Below are 14,746 nucleotides of genomic sequence, written 5' to 3' on the forward strand. Positions count from 1 at the left end.
ACCAAGGCTTTTACGGTTACAGAAGTCATCAAAAGAGAGCGCCTGGGGAATAGGAGTGGAGCCAGGCACTGCAGGGCCTGGATTCACCTCTACATCGCCAGAGGAACAGAGGAGGAGTAGGATAAGGGTACGGCTAAAAGCCATGAGAATTGAACGTCTAGGACATACATACGTGAATATGATCCACCTCTACGCAGACGACACCATTCTGTGTACTTCTGGCCCTTCTGTGGACACTGTGTTAACTAACCTCCAGACAAGCTTCAATGCCATACAACTCTCCTTACGTGTCCTCCAACTGCTCTTAAATGCAAGTAAAACTAAATGCATGCTATTCAACCGATCGCTGCTCGCTCCTGCCCGCCCATCCAGCATCACTACTCTGAACGGTTCTGACTTAGAATATGTGGACAACTACAAATACCTAGGTGTCTGGTTAGACTGTAAACTCTCCTTCTAGATTCACATTAAGCATCTCCAATCCAAAATGAAATCTAGAATTGGCTTCCTATTTCGCAACAAAGCATCCTTCACTCATGATGCCACACATGCCCTTGTAAAACTGACTATCCTGCCAATCCTTGACTTCGGCGATGTCATTTACAAAATAGCCTCCAACACTTGTCACGAACCGGCTCAAAGCCCGTAACAAAGGGAGACAACGTGGAGATAAGGCTTAACAAAATATATATTTATTAACTAAAGCAACTAAGGAAAATATACAATGGTGTGTGTAATCAGTAATCAGTAGTGTAAGTGAGTGTTTTGCATGCATGAATGTGATAATGCAGGGTGTTGAAAGGTGCCAAAGCAAACAAACGGCCACCAAGAACCACAACACAATCTAAAAGGTGTCTGCATGGAGAGAGTCTCCTCCATGAATGTGGAAGAGGTCCATTTATCCTGGGAGACACCTGGCCCAGGTGTTTCCCATGTAGCTGACGACCCTCCCAACTCCGCCCACTGGCATCCTAATAAGGAAACAAGAACAAAGACAGAATACGGCAGACAGAGTGGGAGGGTCGTCACACACTCTCCTCAGCAAATTGGATGCAGTCTATCACAATGCCATCCGTTTTGTCACCAAAGCCCCATATACTACCCACCACTGAGACCTGTATGCTCTCGTTGGCTGGCCGTCGCTTCATACTCGTCGCCAAACCCACTGGCTCCAGGTCATCTACAAGTCTTTGCTAGGTAAAGCCCGCCTTATCTCAGCTCACTGGTCACCATAGCAGCACCCACCCGTAGCACGTGCTCCAGCAGGTACTGTATATTTCACTGGTCACCACCAAAGCCAATTCCTCCTTTGGCCGCCTTTCCTTCCAGTTCTCTACTGCCAATGAATGGAACGAATTGAAAAAAAATCACTGAAGCTGGAGACCCATATCTCACTAACTTTAAACACCAGCTGTCAGAGCAGCTCACAGATCACTGCACCTCTGCACCTGTACATAGCCCATCTGTAACAGCCCATCCAACTACCTCATCCCCATACTGTTATTTATTTTTTTGCTCCATTGCACCCCAGTATCTCTACTTGTACTTCTGCATCTTGTATCTTCTGCACATCTATCACTCCAGTGTTTAATTGCTAAATTGTTATTATTTAACCACAACGGCTTATTTATTGCCTTACCTCCCTTATCTTACCTAATTTGCACACACTGTATATATGCTTTTCTATTGTGTTATTGACTGTATGTTTGTTTATTCCATGTTTAACTCTGTGTTGTTTGTGTCACACTGCTTTGCTTTATCGCAGTTGTAAATGAGAACTTGTTCTCAACTAGCCTACCTGGTTTTATAAAGGTGAAATCAAAAAAATTCTAAAATAAAATTTGGGCCTGTCATGGCAAGCATTTAGACATGCAAGTAAGTGTCTCTTCATCTTGTACGATTTCTGTATCGTATTAATGTGGTTTCTGAGACTCTAAACACGTTTTCAGACATGTAGTACACACCTTCTTATGTGTTCAGACTTTCAAATTCAGGCGAAAGAGCACGACCTGGGCTATGGGTTCAGCTAAAAGCCCTACGGTACTAGGGGCTCAATTACAGAGCAGCACTGCAAACTCTTAGTGATCTCTCCAAGAGCTTGGACAAAATGTCAAAGGGCTCGGAGCAGCAACCACCAATCACGGGGCGACGTTTCCTTTTCGTTCTGGTCACAGCAAGTGATTACAGTCCACATCATCATCACCATCAGAATCACCTAGATTTGGTTTTTCTCAGCTTGGAAAGCTGATCCAGAACACAGAGAAGGATTCCCTAGCCTAGAGAAGTATTGCATTTTATTAATGACCAGGAAAAAAATGGTATAAAGGGCTATAGGCACATTGTTTGGAAGTTGATGCGTGGTCAATAATGGTCTTTAAACACGGCTGACATAGCATCCCAAAGCTATCCCAAAGGATAAGGGGAAATTCAAAGGATAAAGTTATTGTTGATGAATTGTGAGGGTAAAATGTGAGTGTTGAGTTGAGCATCCTGCAGCGACCAAAGTATTTACTTTCTACATTCAGCTGGACGTTTTTTGCCGTTGTTGTTGTTGCATCCAGTCAACTCCCGTACAGACAACCCAACCAAGCCGCACTGCTTCTTAACACAGCGCGCATCCAGCCCGGAAGCCAGCCGCACCAATGTGTCGGAGGAAATACCGTGCACCTGGCGACCTGGTTAGCATGCACTTCGCCCGGCCCGCCACAGGAGTCGCTAGTGCGTGATGAGACAAGGATATCCCTACCGGCCAAACCCTCCCTAACCCGGACGACGCTAGGCCAATTGTGCATCGTCCCATGGACCTCCCGGTTGAGGCCGGCTGTGACAGAGCCTGGGCTCGAACCCAGAGTCTCTGGTGGCACAGCTAGCATTGCGATGCAGTGCCCTAGACCACTGTGCCACCCAAGAGGCTAATAAATCCTTCTACTTAATGAAAAAAATAACACTTGCAAAACAAACTACAGCCCCCAGGAGAAAAACGGTTGTGATCTCAGCAGGCAACTATGGCGGGAATATTTATTCTCCTCCTGTGCAGCAGCCCCACTAGTGACCTCATCAGGTTAATACTCCTTACAGTTGCCATAAGGTGTTCTTAAGGTGTTCATAAGGTGTGTGTAAAGGTGTTCTTCTATCCTCAGTGTTAAGAGAAACTCACTCTACATGCCTTAATAGATTGGATGTGGAGGGGAAGTACACTACCTGACCAAAAGTATCCTCGTCGAACATCTCATTCCAAAGTCATGGGCATTAGTATGGAGATGGTCCCCTCTTTGCTGTTATAACAGCCTCCACTCTTCTGGGAAGGCTTTGGAACATTGCTATGAATGACTGGCTTCCATTCAGCCACAAGAGCATTAGTGAGGTTGGGCACTGATGTTGGCCGATTAGGACTGGCTCGCAGTCGGCATTCCAATTCATCCCAAAGGTGTTCGATGGAGTTGAGGTCAGGGCTCTGTGCAGTTCAGTCAAGTTCTTCCACACCGATCTCGAAAAAACATTTCTGTATGGACTTCGCTTTGTGCACGGGGGCATTGTCATGCTGAAACAGGAAAGTGCCTTCCCCAAACTGTTCACACAAAGTTGGAAGCACAGAATCATCTAGAATGTCATTGTATGCTGTAGCGTTAAGATTTCCCTTTACTGGAACTAATGGGCCTAGCCCAAACTATGAAAAACAGTCCCAGACCATTATTTCTCCTCCGCCAAACTTTACAGTTGGCACTATGCATTAGTGCAGGTAGCGTTTTCCTGGCACCCGCCAAACCCAGATTTGTCCGTAGGACTGCCAGGTAATGAAGCGTTATTCATCACTCCATAGAACGTGTTTCCACTGCTCCAGAGTCCAATAACGGCAAGCTTTACACCACTCCAGCCGACGCTTGGCATTGCACATGGAGATCTTATGCTTGTGTGCTGCTGCTCGGCCATGGAAACCCATTTCATAAAGCTCCCGATTAACAGTTTTTGTGCTGACATTGCTTCCAGAGGCACTTTGGAACTCGGTAGTGAGTGTTGCAACCTAAGACAGACGTTTTTACGCGCTACAATGTACGTGCTTCAGCACTCTTCGGTTCCGTTCTGTAAGCTTGCGTGGCCTACTACTTTGCGGCCCAGCTGTTGTTGCTCCTAGACGTTTCCACTTCACAATAACAGCACTTACAGTTGACAGGACAGCTCTAGCAGGGCAGAAATTTGCCGAACTGACTTGTTGGAAAGGTGGCATCCTATGACAGTGCCACGTTGAAAGTCACTGAGCTCTTCGGTAAGGCCATTCTACTGCCAATGTTTGTCTATGGCAATTGCATGGCTGTGTGCTCGATTTTATACACCCGTCAGCAACGGGTGTGGCTGAAATAGCTGAATCCACTCATTTGAAGGGGTGTCCACATACTTTTGTATATATAGCGTATGTATATTTATAGTGTATTTTCAATAAGCTAGTTCCACCTTGTCCTTGATCTCTGTCATGTGAGGTGATGACAGCATGTGATGTCATGTGAAGTGATCACAATACTAGGGCAGGGTCAAAATGAATGAAACACATGCACATGCATGCACACACACAGCTATGTTTACGTTACTTGTCAAGACTTTTTGGTGAGTAAAAATGTATTCTCATTCAAAATCCTATTTTCCCAAATCCCTAAACATAACCCTAACCGTAAACCTAACCTTAACCCCAAACCCATAACCCTAACCCTAAAACTAACCCCTAACCTTAAACCTAACCCTTAAACCTAAAGTAGCATTTTCACTTTTCAGGACATGCAAAATGTCCAGATATTTCATAAATGTTCTTGTTTTCCTATCATGTCAGGACATTCTGGTCCTGACAAGAAAGGACAACAAGTCCACACACACACACACACACACACACACACACACACACACACACACACAGAGAGAGAGAGAGAAAGAGGCTGGAGGTCTACATCTTAGTATTTGCTTTGGAGAACAGTTTAAAGGAAACTGGAACACTAGCAGTGTAAGACATTGTTGCATGCCAAAATATAATGTTGCTATTATGCAGGAAAACAGGTACTTTTCCTGTCTCAGTTAGCTCCCCACGGCTTAAGACCTCTTTAAATTCCAGGAAGCACACTGTTCTATTAACCCTCCACGGTATATCCTCACACAGCACAGCAGCTTAGCTGTCTATTTTAAGGAACACCTTTGAGGCAGGATTTCAGCTAGATTTCAGTATGCTACTTATTCACATGTCTTTGTTTAGAAAAGGGCTTATCAGCAGCTAGCTGCACCACATCAATCAGTGTCTCACTGAGAGTGCAGTGGATGGATGGATGGATAGATGGATGGTGTGCGTGCGTGCGTGCGTGTGTGTGTGTGTGCACGCGTGCATGCGTGGGTGGGTGTGTGTGCATGTGTGTGCATGTGTCTGTGTGCATGTGAACCAGACTGAAATATGCATTATGTGCTCCGTGGATTTGATCGAATTGGAATCTGCCACTTACTCTCGAGTGCTCTCTCCAAAGTCTGATTCAGACTGCAATGCTAAATAAGGCAATGACATTTTCAAACAACCTTCAACGCAGCTGACATTCCATTATGTGATATCAGACAGCCTGTGTAGAATGATAGAACCAGCCTATATGACACAGACTGGTCCGGCACTGCATTTATCTAGGCAGTGATGCTGCTGGACCGAGGGTAAATGACAAAACACTGACAATGGAAAGTGTTTTATTCAAGGTTTGCTCGTGGCTTTTGGGAAGGTGCCCAGTTAGTAAGGGGAGTGGAAGAGTATTTTTTTTGGTCAAATATCAGGGCTTTGCCAGCTCTGAGCTACAGGTCTACTAGTCCCGGAGAGCTAGCGTGAGATTTGATCATGGCTTTGAAAATTCAGATCTTCAGGTCTGCCGTTCATTGTTGTGCAACTAGGGCCAGGTCATCTGGTTAGGAAAAACTCCTGGAAAAACTCCTGGGTCTAATTGTGACTGGGTGATGATGGTCAATCCATGGGTTTCATAACAGATGACTAGTATGTCTGTGTGCTAGCTGGCATACCTCTGTGTCAGTCATCTGTGTTTACCTTGAACCTAATGCTCCACTAAACCTTCACCGTGTACAGCGGTGCATGCAGTACATAAACACAGTACAACATCTACACTCAGTCAATTAGTGTAATTCTCTGACCCAGGTATCTATTATCAAACGATTAGCTGTACTTAAATTCCGTGGCTGTCACACAGCCAAATTCATGTGACTTGTTGGGCAAGAATCAACTGATTTGTTGCTTTTTCCTTGATGATGGGGGACATAAAACAGTTACTATATTGATCTATCCCTGTCTGCCAGCAATGTACATGCAGCCCCAGAGTGAGATGTGGATTAGGGGGGACATAGCCATTCAAAGCAACTGACAACTGTTTGCAAACCTGTCAAACTCCTAGGCTAGGCCAGGGGATACTTACACACTCAGTGTGTGGCACCATGGCACTCTTAATGACTATGTCTGATTCCCAAATGGCACCCTATTCCCTATATAGTGCACTACTTTTGACCAGAGCCCTGGTCAAAAGTAGTGCCTTCTGGTCAAAAGTAGTGCACTATATAGGGAATAGGGTGCCATTTGGGATGCAGACCTGTGTATATGGGTGTGTAAAGCCACAAGTCCCTTCCCCCGGTAATGATGATGTCCCCCAAAATTAAACATATAGGAGCTGTGATCTGTGTTCCTGGATTTCAGAGACATCAAAGGCTGAATGAGACAGCTGTGTGTATTAGCATAGGGGCTGGCTGAGCTGGCTGAGCTGGCTGAAGGGGATAGTTTCTCGACCACTATACTGCATGGCTTGTGAATGTGAGGAACAGTGAGAAGGTAGAGAGAGAGAGAGAGAGATAATGAAAAAGAGAGAGACAGCCCACTGGGCACAGACTTCAATTGAATGTCTATTCCATGTTGGTTCAACGTAACTTCATTGAAAAAAACGTGGAAATAACGTTGATTCAACCAGTGTGTGCCCAGTGGCGGGGAGAGAGAGAAGGAGAGGGAGAGAGAGAAAGAAAGAGAGGGAGAGAGAGAAAGAGAGGGAGAGAGAGCATGCAAGGGAGATAGAGAATAAAAAGAGTAAAGAGAAAGAGGTAAAGAGAGAGTGTGCAGACAGTTCATTTTTAGCTTATCTTGCACACCTGAGATAATTAAGATGTTACCCGCTTTGGATGTGGATTTCTTGCCATGTGAGAGATTTATAGAGAAAATGTCACGTGACTTTTCTAAATCCGAAATCCTGAGTCAATAGTCAATGGTTCATTTTGACATGGCACTTGTGATGGAATATCATTTTCTTGACCATAAAGCATAAACCGCTCAAACACAGCCCATTTCCTGCAGAGCATTCTGAGGGCCCACAGCTTAGTGTAATGGTGTTGAATTATTTACTGCAATTGCTTCGACAGAAGAGCACAGGCAGAACAGGAAAATTCTGCCACTTTTTAACTTCCTATTCATCATCTCCAGCACCACACCAGTGTCTACATGTTTTTAAAGATAAAGAAGAAAGTTCCTAAAAAGAAATCATACTCTGTGACATCACAGGGTAGGATTAAAAGAAGGGAGGAAAAATGCAACAAGTTTCTAGCCAGAGGGAGTGTAATTGGTTTCTCCCCATGTCACCACATATCTCAAAGTGTTTGAAAATCACTGTTTTTGGGTAGAACATTTGTTCTTTTCTACTTTTCTACAAAACATAGAAGTGTGCAGTTTTCACCTATGTAGGTGGTATTGTGGAGATATTGAAAATGAGGTTGAAAAGTGGTGGAGTTGCCCTTTTAAGGTCACAGCCCTAGCACATGAGTTATCCTCTCATTAGTGTTACAGCACACTGGTAAGTGGAGAGCTCATCTGCTCACAGTCATTGCTTTTGTCAACATACATCTATTTAATCATGCAATGCAAATCTAGACACTGAGGTATCTCTAATTCGCACCTATTCTGACAGCTATCACCAAGAAACAAATAGTCAATCCAGCAGCCTACTACAAATTGGTCCTAAACGATTCAGGAAGCCTCAACTGGGGCAAGGAGCTTTTACTGACAACAAGAACTGACTAGGAAAAGACTCAGGGCCCTAGTTCCAGGCCATAACCAAAGTCCAGAGTTTTTCCTGGTCACGGCATGTGGCCAGGAAGATCTCCTGCCCCATACATCTGTTCGTTTGAGGATCGTCGACAGACAATGTGGTGTATGTTACTGTACCTCTCTTTCTCCAGCACGGCCCTTCCCGGATGGTGTAGGAGAGCTCTGTGAATTCCAGGTCCACCGCTGAACGCTTGGGGAGATGGGAGAAACGCTGGGCCTCTGTGATGTGGTTCTCCACCTTCTTCAGATTTGTCAACAGAGAAGGCTCCTGTGTTCCCCCATTACAGATGGTTTCCTCCATCGGGATGCTGACTGATTCAGGTTCAGGAGGCTTGACGGCCGTTCCACTATCAGCCATACCACCGTTCTGCAACGGGGGTGTAGGGGTGTGTTTGAGGCACTACAGGAGGGAGGAAGAAAAATATTTCCCATTTTTTCCCATACATGTTTATATTTATTTTTATTTGCATTGCCTCTGTTTTGTATTGTGTGTCGTGTATTCATCCTGCCTACAAACCAAATCTCCATATGGAATAATAAAGATTACCTTTAACCACATGGCGGTGCAATTCCGATAGGATATGGTGATCCAAATGTGCCACTCACACACACTCCGGCAATTGTGCAGCTGGTAAGAACATCATCCGACAAAATGTATTCTTCCTTCCTTCCTATCCATAAAGTACAGGTCTGTAAGGTGGAGCTGGTCTAGATGTTGGTGCTCTGGCAAGAAGCACATACTGTATCTGGTTGCAGTCTAAAGGGGCTGTGCTGATGCATAGACATCACTGAGTAGCAGCAAGTCCCAGGAGGTTGTTTTGAGGAGAGGAAACACCACTGGCTAACTGCAGAGGCAATGAACAAACATGTTTGTCTGTCTGTCTGTCTACCCAATCCTCAGAGTCAAACACCATGGATTCGGTTCTGCTCAAGCTGTCAGGGGGATATGTGCTTGTGATAAGAGCTAGCTGTAGTTTCACTTTGATAAGAATTGTAGGATTGTATAACGTTCCCTGGGAACTTCGGGAATTACATGTAGGGGTAACTGTATTCCTAGGACTTCCACTGTCTCGGGAGATGACGAGCGCCTGAGAAATGCAATATTCTCCGTGATCATAACGTGATGAATCGGTTATTATAAAGATGATGGAAATAGAGATATGTAATCTGGATTTTGTTCCGAGTAGAGTCCACTGTAAAGTTCCCAGACGAAGGTGGTATAGTAATTTGTCCTTTTTTTCTGAAGACAGAAGTCACATTTAATCACTCATGGGTTCCTAATCCGTCGAGGATTAACATTAACTTTCTTTTACCCTTGATCTGGGAGGGCTGGGAGCTGATGCTGGGAGCTAAGGCCTGGAGCCTTGGGAAAGTTGCAGCCGTTACAGGTACGCTGCCAAGCACGGGCATTCCAATAATGTATGGGAATGGTGTGATCCTCGACTTGCCCTTATTACAAATCTCGGCGCACACATTCTACTGACGGAGGGGAGAGAGGAAACCCTATTGGCCTCAAGGGACCCAGATTTGACAAAAGATACAGCCATGTTACGTGGGCCTAATATGTCACGAGTCATGACAGCCAAACTAGCAACTACGATACTCTAGGCTAATCCATGCCTGTCCTCTTCTGAACTGACCTCACTTACCAGGCCTTAGATCATTCAACCCAGACATCCCATAGCAGGCCTACAGTACAGTACATACCTTATGATACCGACATATGGATTACATAACACCTATATCTATTAACGTTCATACATTTTTGTTCAGGAAGATATTAACATTTGACCTGTTATATTTGAATGCCAGGATAATTGTGTCTCATTTCACAAGTATTTAAATCAGGACCGTTTTTTGGGGGTCAGATGTGCATTTCCATCTACACTTAAAAAAAAAGGTTCTAAATGGTTCTTCAGCTTGTCTCTGTAGAAGACCATGTAATGGTCCCAGGTAGAACCCCTAGAACCTTCTCGGGTGACAAAGGTTTCATGTAGAACCCTTGTCCCTGTGTAGAGAGGAACTGTTGGAGCCTTTTTTTCTAATAGTGCCAGACTGTGTGTAAACGTTGGTTAGTTCAGGAAATCAAGAAGGGTTCAATTAAGTTACTACTTTTACAACATACCCTAAAGACAGAGCTGGCGAACACAATGGGGTGGAGAAATGGATCTACGGGTCTAACCTCTACTGTTGTCATATGAACCATATCCTATCACATATCCTTTCACATCACATCAATCTGACTACATTTATGCATTTGTTTGATCACTATGTTATGACAGGAAGGAGAGCAAAAGATGACCATATTTCAACTAAGAGCTGAGGAAGGCAAGCTTTTTGATAAGTAATGTAGAACCTCTGCCTGAAGAATAATGAGATCAACAGGGAAGTGGGCTTGGTCTCTTATGACTTACTGTGTAGTCTTCTAGTAAGACCTAAATTCGTAGAAGAGTCTTTGGAGAAAGGCTCACATTCTAACTGTCTGTACAGCACAGTCGTGTGTGTCCCCCCCCCCCCCACACCACCACCACCACATATAGAACACGCTGATTTGCCACGTTAAAACAGTGGAGTTGAAAGGAGTCGGTTAACCCATGTCATCGTGTCCAAATCCATGGAAGTAAAACAAATACTGGCATGACACACCAGGCTAATCAATGCATCCCACTGATGTTATGATATCTTATAAACAGGTCCCTGATTGGCTCCATTTATCACAATTAGACCCTATCTATATGAATTAACCAGTCAAAATAGCTATATCTACACCGTAAAGGGGTTAGCATGAATCTGACAGTATTTTACAGGCAGCTCGGGGCAAGTAAAAATCTGTATTTAATATTACAGTACACCTACTGTGATATAAAAACAGTATCAAAGCAAGTACTGTGTCATGACACATAGTACAATACCGTAGAATGTACTGTATTTTACTGTAAAAAGTCAATGCTACTGTAATTGGAATTAATTCATGGATGGATGAATGAATGAATGGATACATTAACTAAATTCAGTGAGGGGAGAGGTTTGTATTTCACAGTATTTTACTGTAATTACAAGGGATTGATGCAAGCAGGTTGGCTGCTAGATAAAGTGTTTACACATTACAGCATATTAATGACTTCTAGACGCCTTAACAAAGGCTTCCAAACTGGCAGCGACTACAGGGCAAAACAGGCCAAAAGGACCAAAATGCTCAACCATTTAAGGTTTAAGACAAAGATAAAGCTCTGTTTTGTAGGAATGTTCATACTATCATCCCGTGCCCAAGAAAGGGACAGTAACTGAACTGAATGACTACCGACCAGCAGCATTCACATCCGTCATCCTGAAGTGCTTCGAGAGGCTAGTCAAAGACCACATAACCTCCTCCCTCCGCGACACTCGACCGTCTCCAAATCGCCTACCATCCCGACAGATCCACAAATGACGTAATCGCCATTGCACTGCACACTGCCCTCACCCAACTGGACAAAACCAATGCATATGTGAGGATGCTGTTCGTCGACTACAGCTCGGCCTTAAATACCATAGTGCCTTCTAAGCTCACCACAAAAGCACAAGGCCCTGGGACTGAGCTATCTCCCTATGCAACTGGGTCCTAGACTTTGTGATGGACCGCCCCAGGTGGGGAAAGTAGGCAACTACCTCTTCCACACTGATCCTCAACATGGGGGGCCCCGCAAGGGTGCGTCCTCAGTCCCCTTCTGTACTCTCTGTATACCCACCACTGCATCTAACTCCATCATAAAGTTTGCTGATGACACGACAGTAGTAGGCCTGATTACCAACAACGACGCGACGGCCTACAGGGAGGAGGTAGGCACTCTGACGGAGTGGAGCAAGGTAAACAACCTCTCCCTCAACATCAGCAAAACAAAGGAACTGATTGTGGACTTCAGGAGGAACCAGGCTGGCCATCCTCATCAACGGGGCCGCCGTGGAGACGGTCAAAAACTTTAAGTTCCTCGGTGTACACATCTCCGGAGGAGCTGAAATGGTCAAACTACACAGACACGGTGGTGAAAAAGGCACAACAGTGACTTTTCAACCTCAGGAAGCTGAAAAAATGTGACCTGTCCCTGAGGGACCTCGCAGTGTTCTACAGGGGCACCATAGAGAGCATACTGTTGGGCTGCATCACAGCTTGGTACGGCAACTTGGTATCACTGCCGACCACAAGGCGCTACAGAGGGTGCACACTGCCTGCCCTCCAGGACACCTACAACACCAGGTGTCGCAGGAAGGCCAGGAAGATCATCAGGGACCCCAGCCATCCGAGCCACGGACTGTTCTCTCTGCTTCCATCACTCAGACGCAGGCAGTATAGGATCATCATGGAAAAAAACCTGAAAGAATGGCCAATAGCTTCTACACCCAGACCATCAGGCTGCCTAATAGCCACCACTAATCAGATACCTGCTCTGCCTGTCCCCCTACTGCACCCCTGGGCTCCTCCCCTGTTGCTCCCCCTGTGGAGATCTCCCCCCAACAGACATTTACCCTGCCCTCACCCCAATGATAATTTACCATGTTACAATTGTAAATATGTATATATTATTACTTTTATTTTTTATTGTTCATTTACTTCCCTTTGATCTGCACTGTTGCAGATCAGAGTTTAAGATTTTCTCTGTACCCTGCATTTACATCTGCAACCGTGTGATTGTGATTAATAAACTCTCTAAATCTTTACATTTTAAATTGATGGGGCACTATAATCAGATAGGGTGTTAAATTGGTACAGTATTCCTCCCCTCATGGATGCAACAAATATAGCCTTATACAAGGCACACCTCAAAATAAATTCATGAGCCAGAAACAACAATACCATGCAACCACTAGAGGTCAAAAGGTTTTTGGTGCTCCAAAGATATGGTACAGTACTGTATTCTGTGGAGTGGAATTACAGTACCATTTTAAAAGGAGCAATTTTCTCACAATGCACCATATTATACCATAACTTTTCCCACAAAGCACCATAACGTTTCAGTTTTTTTTATTTATTTACTGTTGATAATACCTAAAATTACCATTTCAATGACCGTTTTCTGTTAGTGTTAATGTAGTAAATCCATCTGATTAACTTTGCTACAATGACAAATGTCATAATACTTCATAATAATAATTTTTAAAAATCGTTATAAAATAACTCACCTGAAGTTAACTCAGGATAAGAGGAATGTATTCTGTTCCTCTATCATGTGAATTAAGACAAGACAGGATTAATTTAACAGCTCTTGTATATATAAAAAAAAAAGATTGAATCATACAAAATAACAGAAATGACAGGTGACGTTCGATGTCAAGTAGCACATTCGGATCACAATAACGTCTGGTCCATGTTGATGCGTCCTTCCTTACGATTAGGATGTGAAGGTGGCAGTTCGCTCTCTTCTTCTAAATCCTTAGGTGCACTAGAACTGGCAGATCTGTCCTGAAATAGAAAGATCCGCTCTCATTTCCCAAGATGTGACGACTATCCGTCATTCAGAGTCCCATTTCGGAAAGAGAATGAATGGATAGCCCAACCTGGGGTTCTGTGACAAAATGCAACGTTCAACTCAATTAAAAAATGACAACTGATACAATGACAGACCTTACATTCGCGGCTTCCCAATAAGTTTGCTTTTTCTGGCGGTATTCAGCCTATCTTCACACTGCGTACCGCAACATAGGCTGCTAGGCTACACGGTCGGCGGTATTGCCAGCTTCTAGCATGCAGCGCTCTCTGCCTGTGTCGCTAAGGCGTTCCTAGCGGGCGTTCTGGGTGTGGATCAGGGGTCCGTTGTGAGGCGAGATGTTAAAGCGTCAATCAGTAGTTGTAACAATATCAAAGCATCCCCGCCACTGTTTAGCTAAAAAGTTGAGGGATGGGACTGAAGAAATGTAACCACTCTCAAATTCAATTACAGAGATATGGATGCTAGGACTATTTTCACATGGGGGAAAAAAAATCGAGGCCATGCTGCCTGCTACATTGTTCTTGGGAATACAGATCCATTCATCTTAATTCAGGATGACCGGGGAAGTGATGTAAACTGTATACTACATCAATGGATTATCTACAGAATAGTCTTATAGTAATAGTTTCTAATATCTTAGAAATGTATATTTAATGTAGCTATGCAGGGCCTATTTATATCTATTTTTTGCCATTTTATAATCTATATTATGTAGGCCTATGTATAGCCTACATCAGTTGTATCAGACCAGTCTTGTCCCCCTTTCTCTGAAACGTAGGCCCACTGTCTGTTAGCCTACATCTCAAAACTATTGCAAACTATGAGGGCTGACAAGTGCGTGTGTGTATGTGTTTTATATCTTCAAGCAATGTTCATAATATTGTTGTTCCTTTAGGTTGTTGGAGACAACATCGAATTCCACGGATAAATGCAGGGGGCTGCATTTCTAAGAGACAGTCTCAGCACTCTGAACACTGCATGGCAAGTTGAGGCTTGAACACCTGAAAATGCACAAACGTCCACTGTTGCATTGATTCGTTGTCATTTCGTGTCCCTCCACAGCTACAGGGCAGGAATTTGTCTGCATTGACTCCTGGCGTGTGGGGTGTGGGGAAGATGTACGCTATAATTCAATCAATTGCAGATGAAGAAAAACCACACTCCGGGTTCCCTCAGAACA

General features: G+C 44.2%; 1 protein-coding gene across 1 annotated transcript in view; it reads right to left on the bottom strand.

The window, feature by feature from the left end:
- Window positions 1-13,856, bottom strand: part of LOC110507389 (ATP-binding cassette sub-family G member 4) — a 30,364-nt gene extending 16,508 nt beyond the window's left edge. The window contains exons 1-4 of the mRNA XM_021587361.2: window positions 13,701-13,856; window positions 13,466-13,538; window positions 13,259-13,298; window positions 8,219-8,501 (exon numbers count right to left, since the gene is read on the bottom strand). Of these exons, the coding sequence (XP_021443036.1) occupies window positions 8,219-8,459 (241 nt within the window). The 5' untranslated portion in view covers window positions 8,460-8,501; window positions 13,259-13,298; window positions 13,466-13,538; window positions 13,701-13,856. The remainder of the gene's footprint in view (window positions 1-8,218; window positions 8,502-13,258; window positions 13,299-13,465; window positions 13,539-13,700) is intronic.
- Window positions 13,857-14,746: the final 890 nt, after the last annotated feature.

Source organism: Oncorhynchus mykiss, chromosome 27, assembly GCF_013265735.2.
Source record: "Oncorhynchus mykiss isolate Arlee chromosome 27, USDA_OmykA_1.1, whole genome shotgun sequence".
Classification (NCBI taxonomy): Eukaryota; Metazoa; Chordata; class Actinopteri; order Salmoniformes; family Salmonidae; genus Oncorhynchus; species Oncorhynchus mykiss.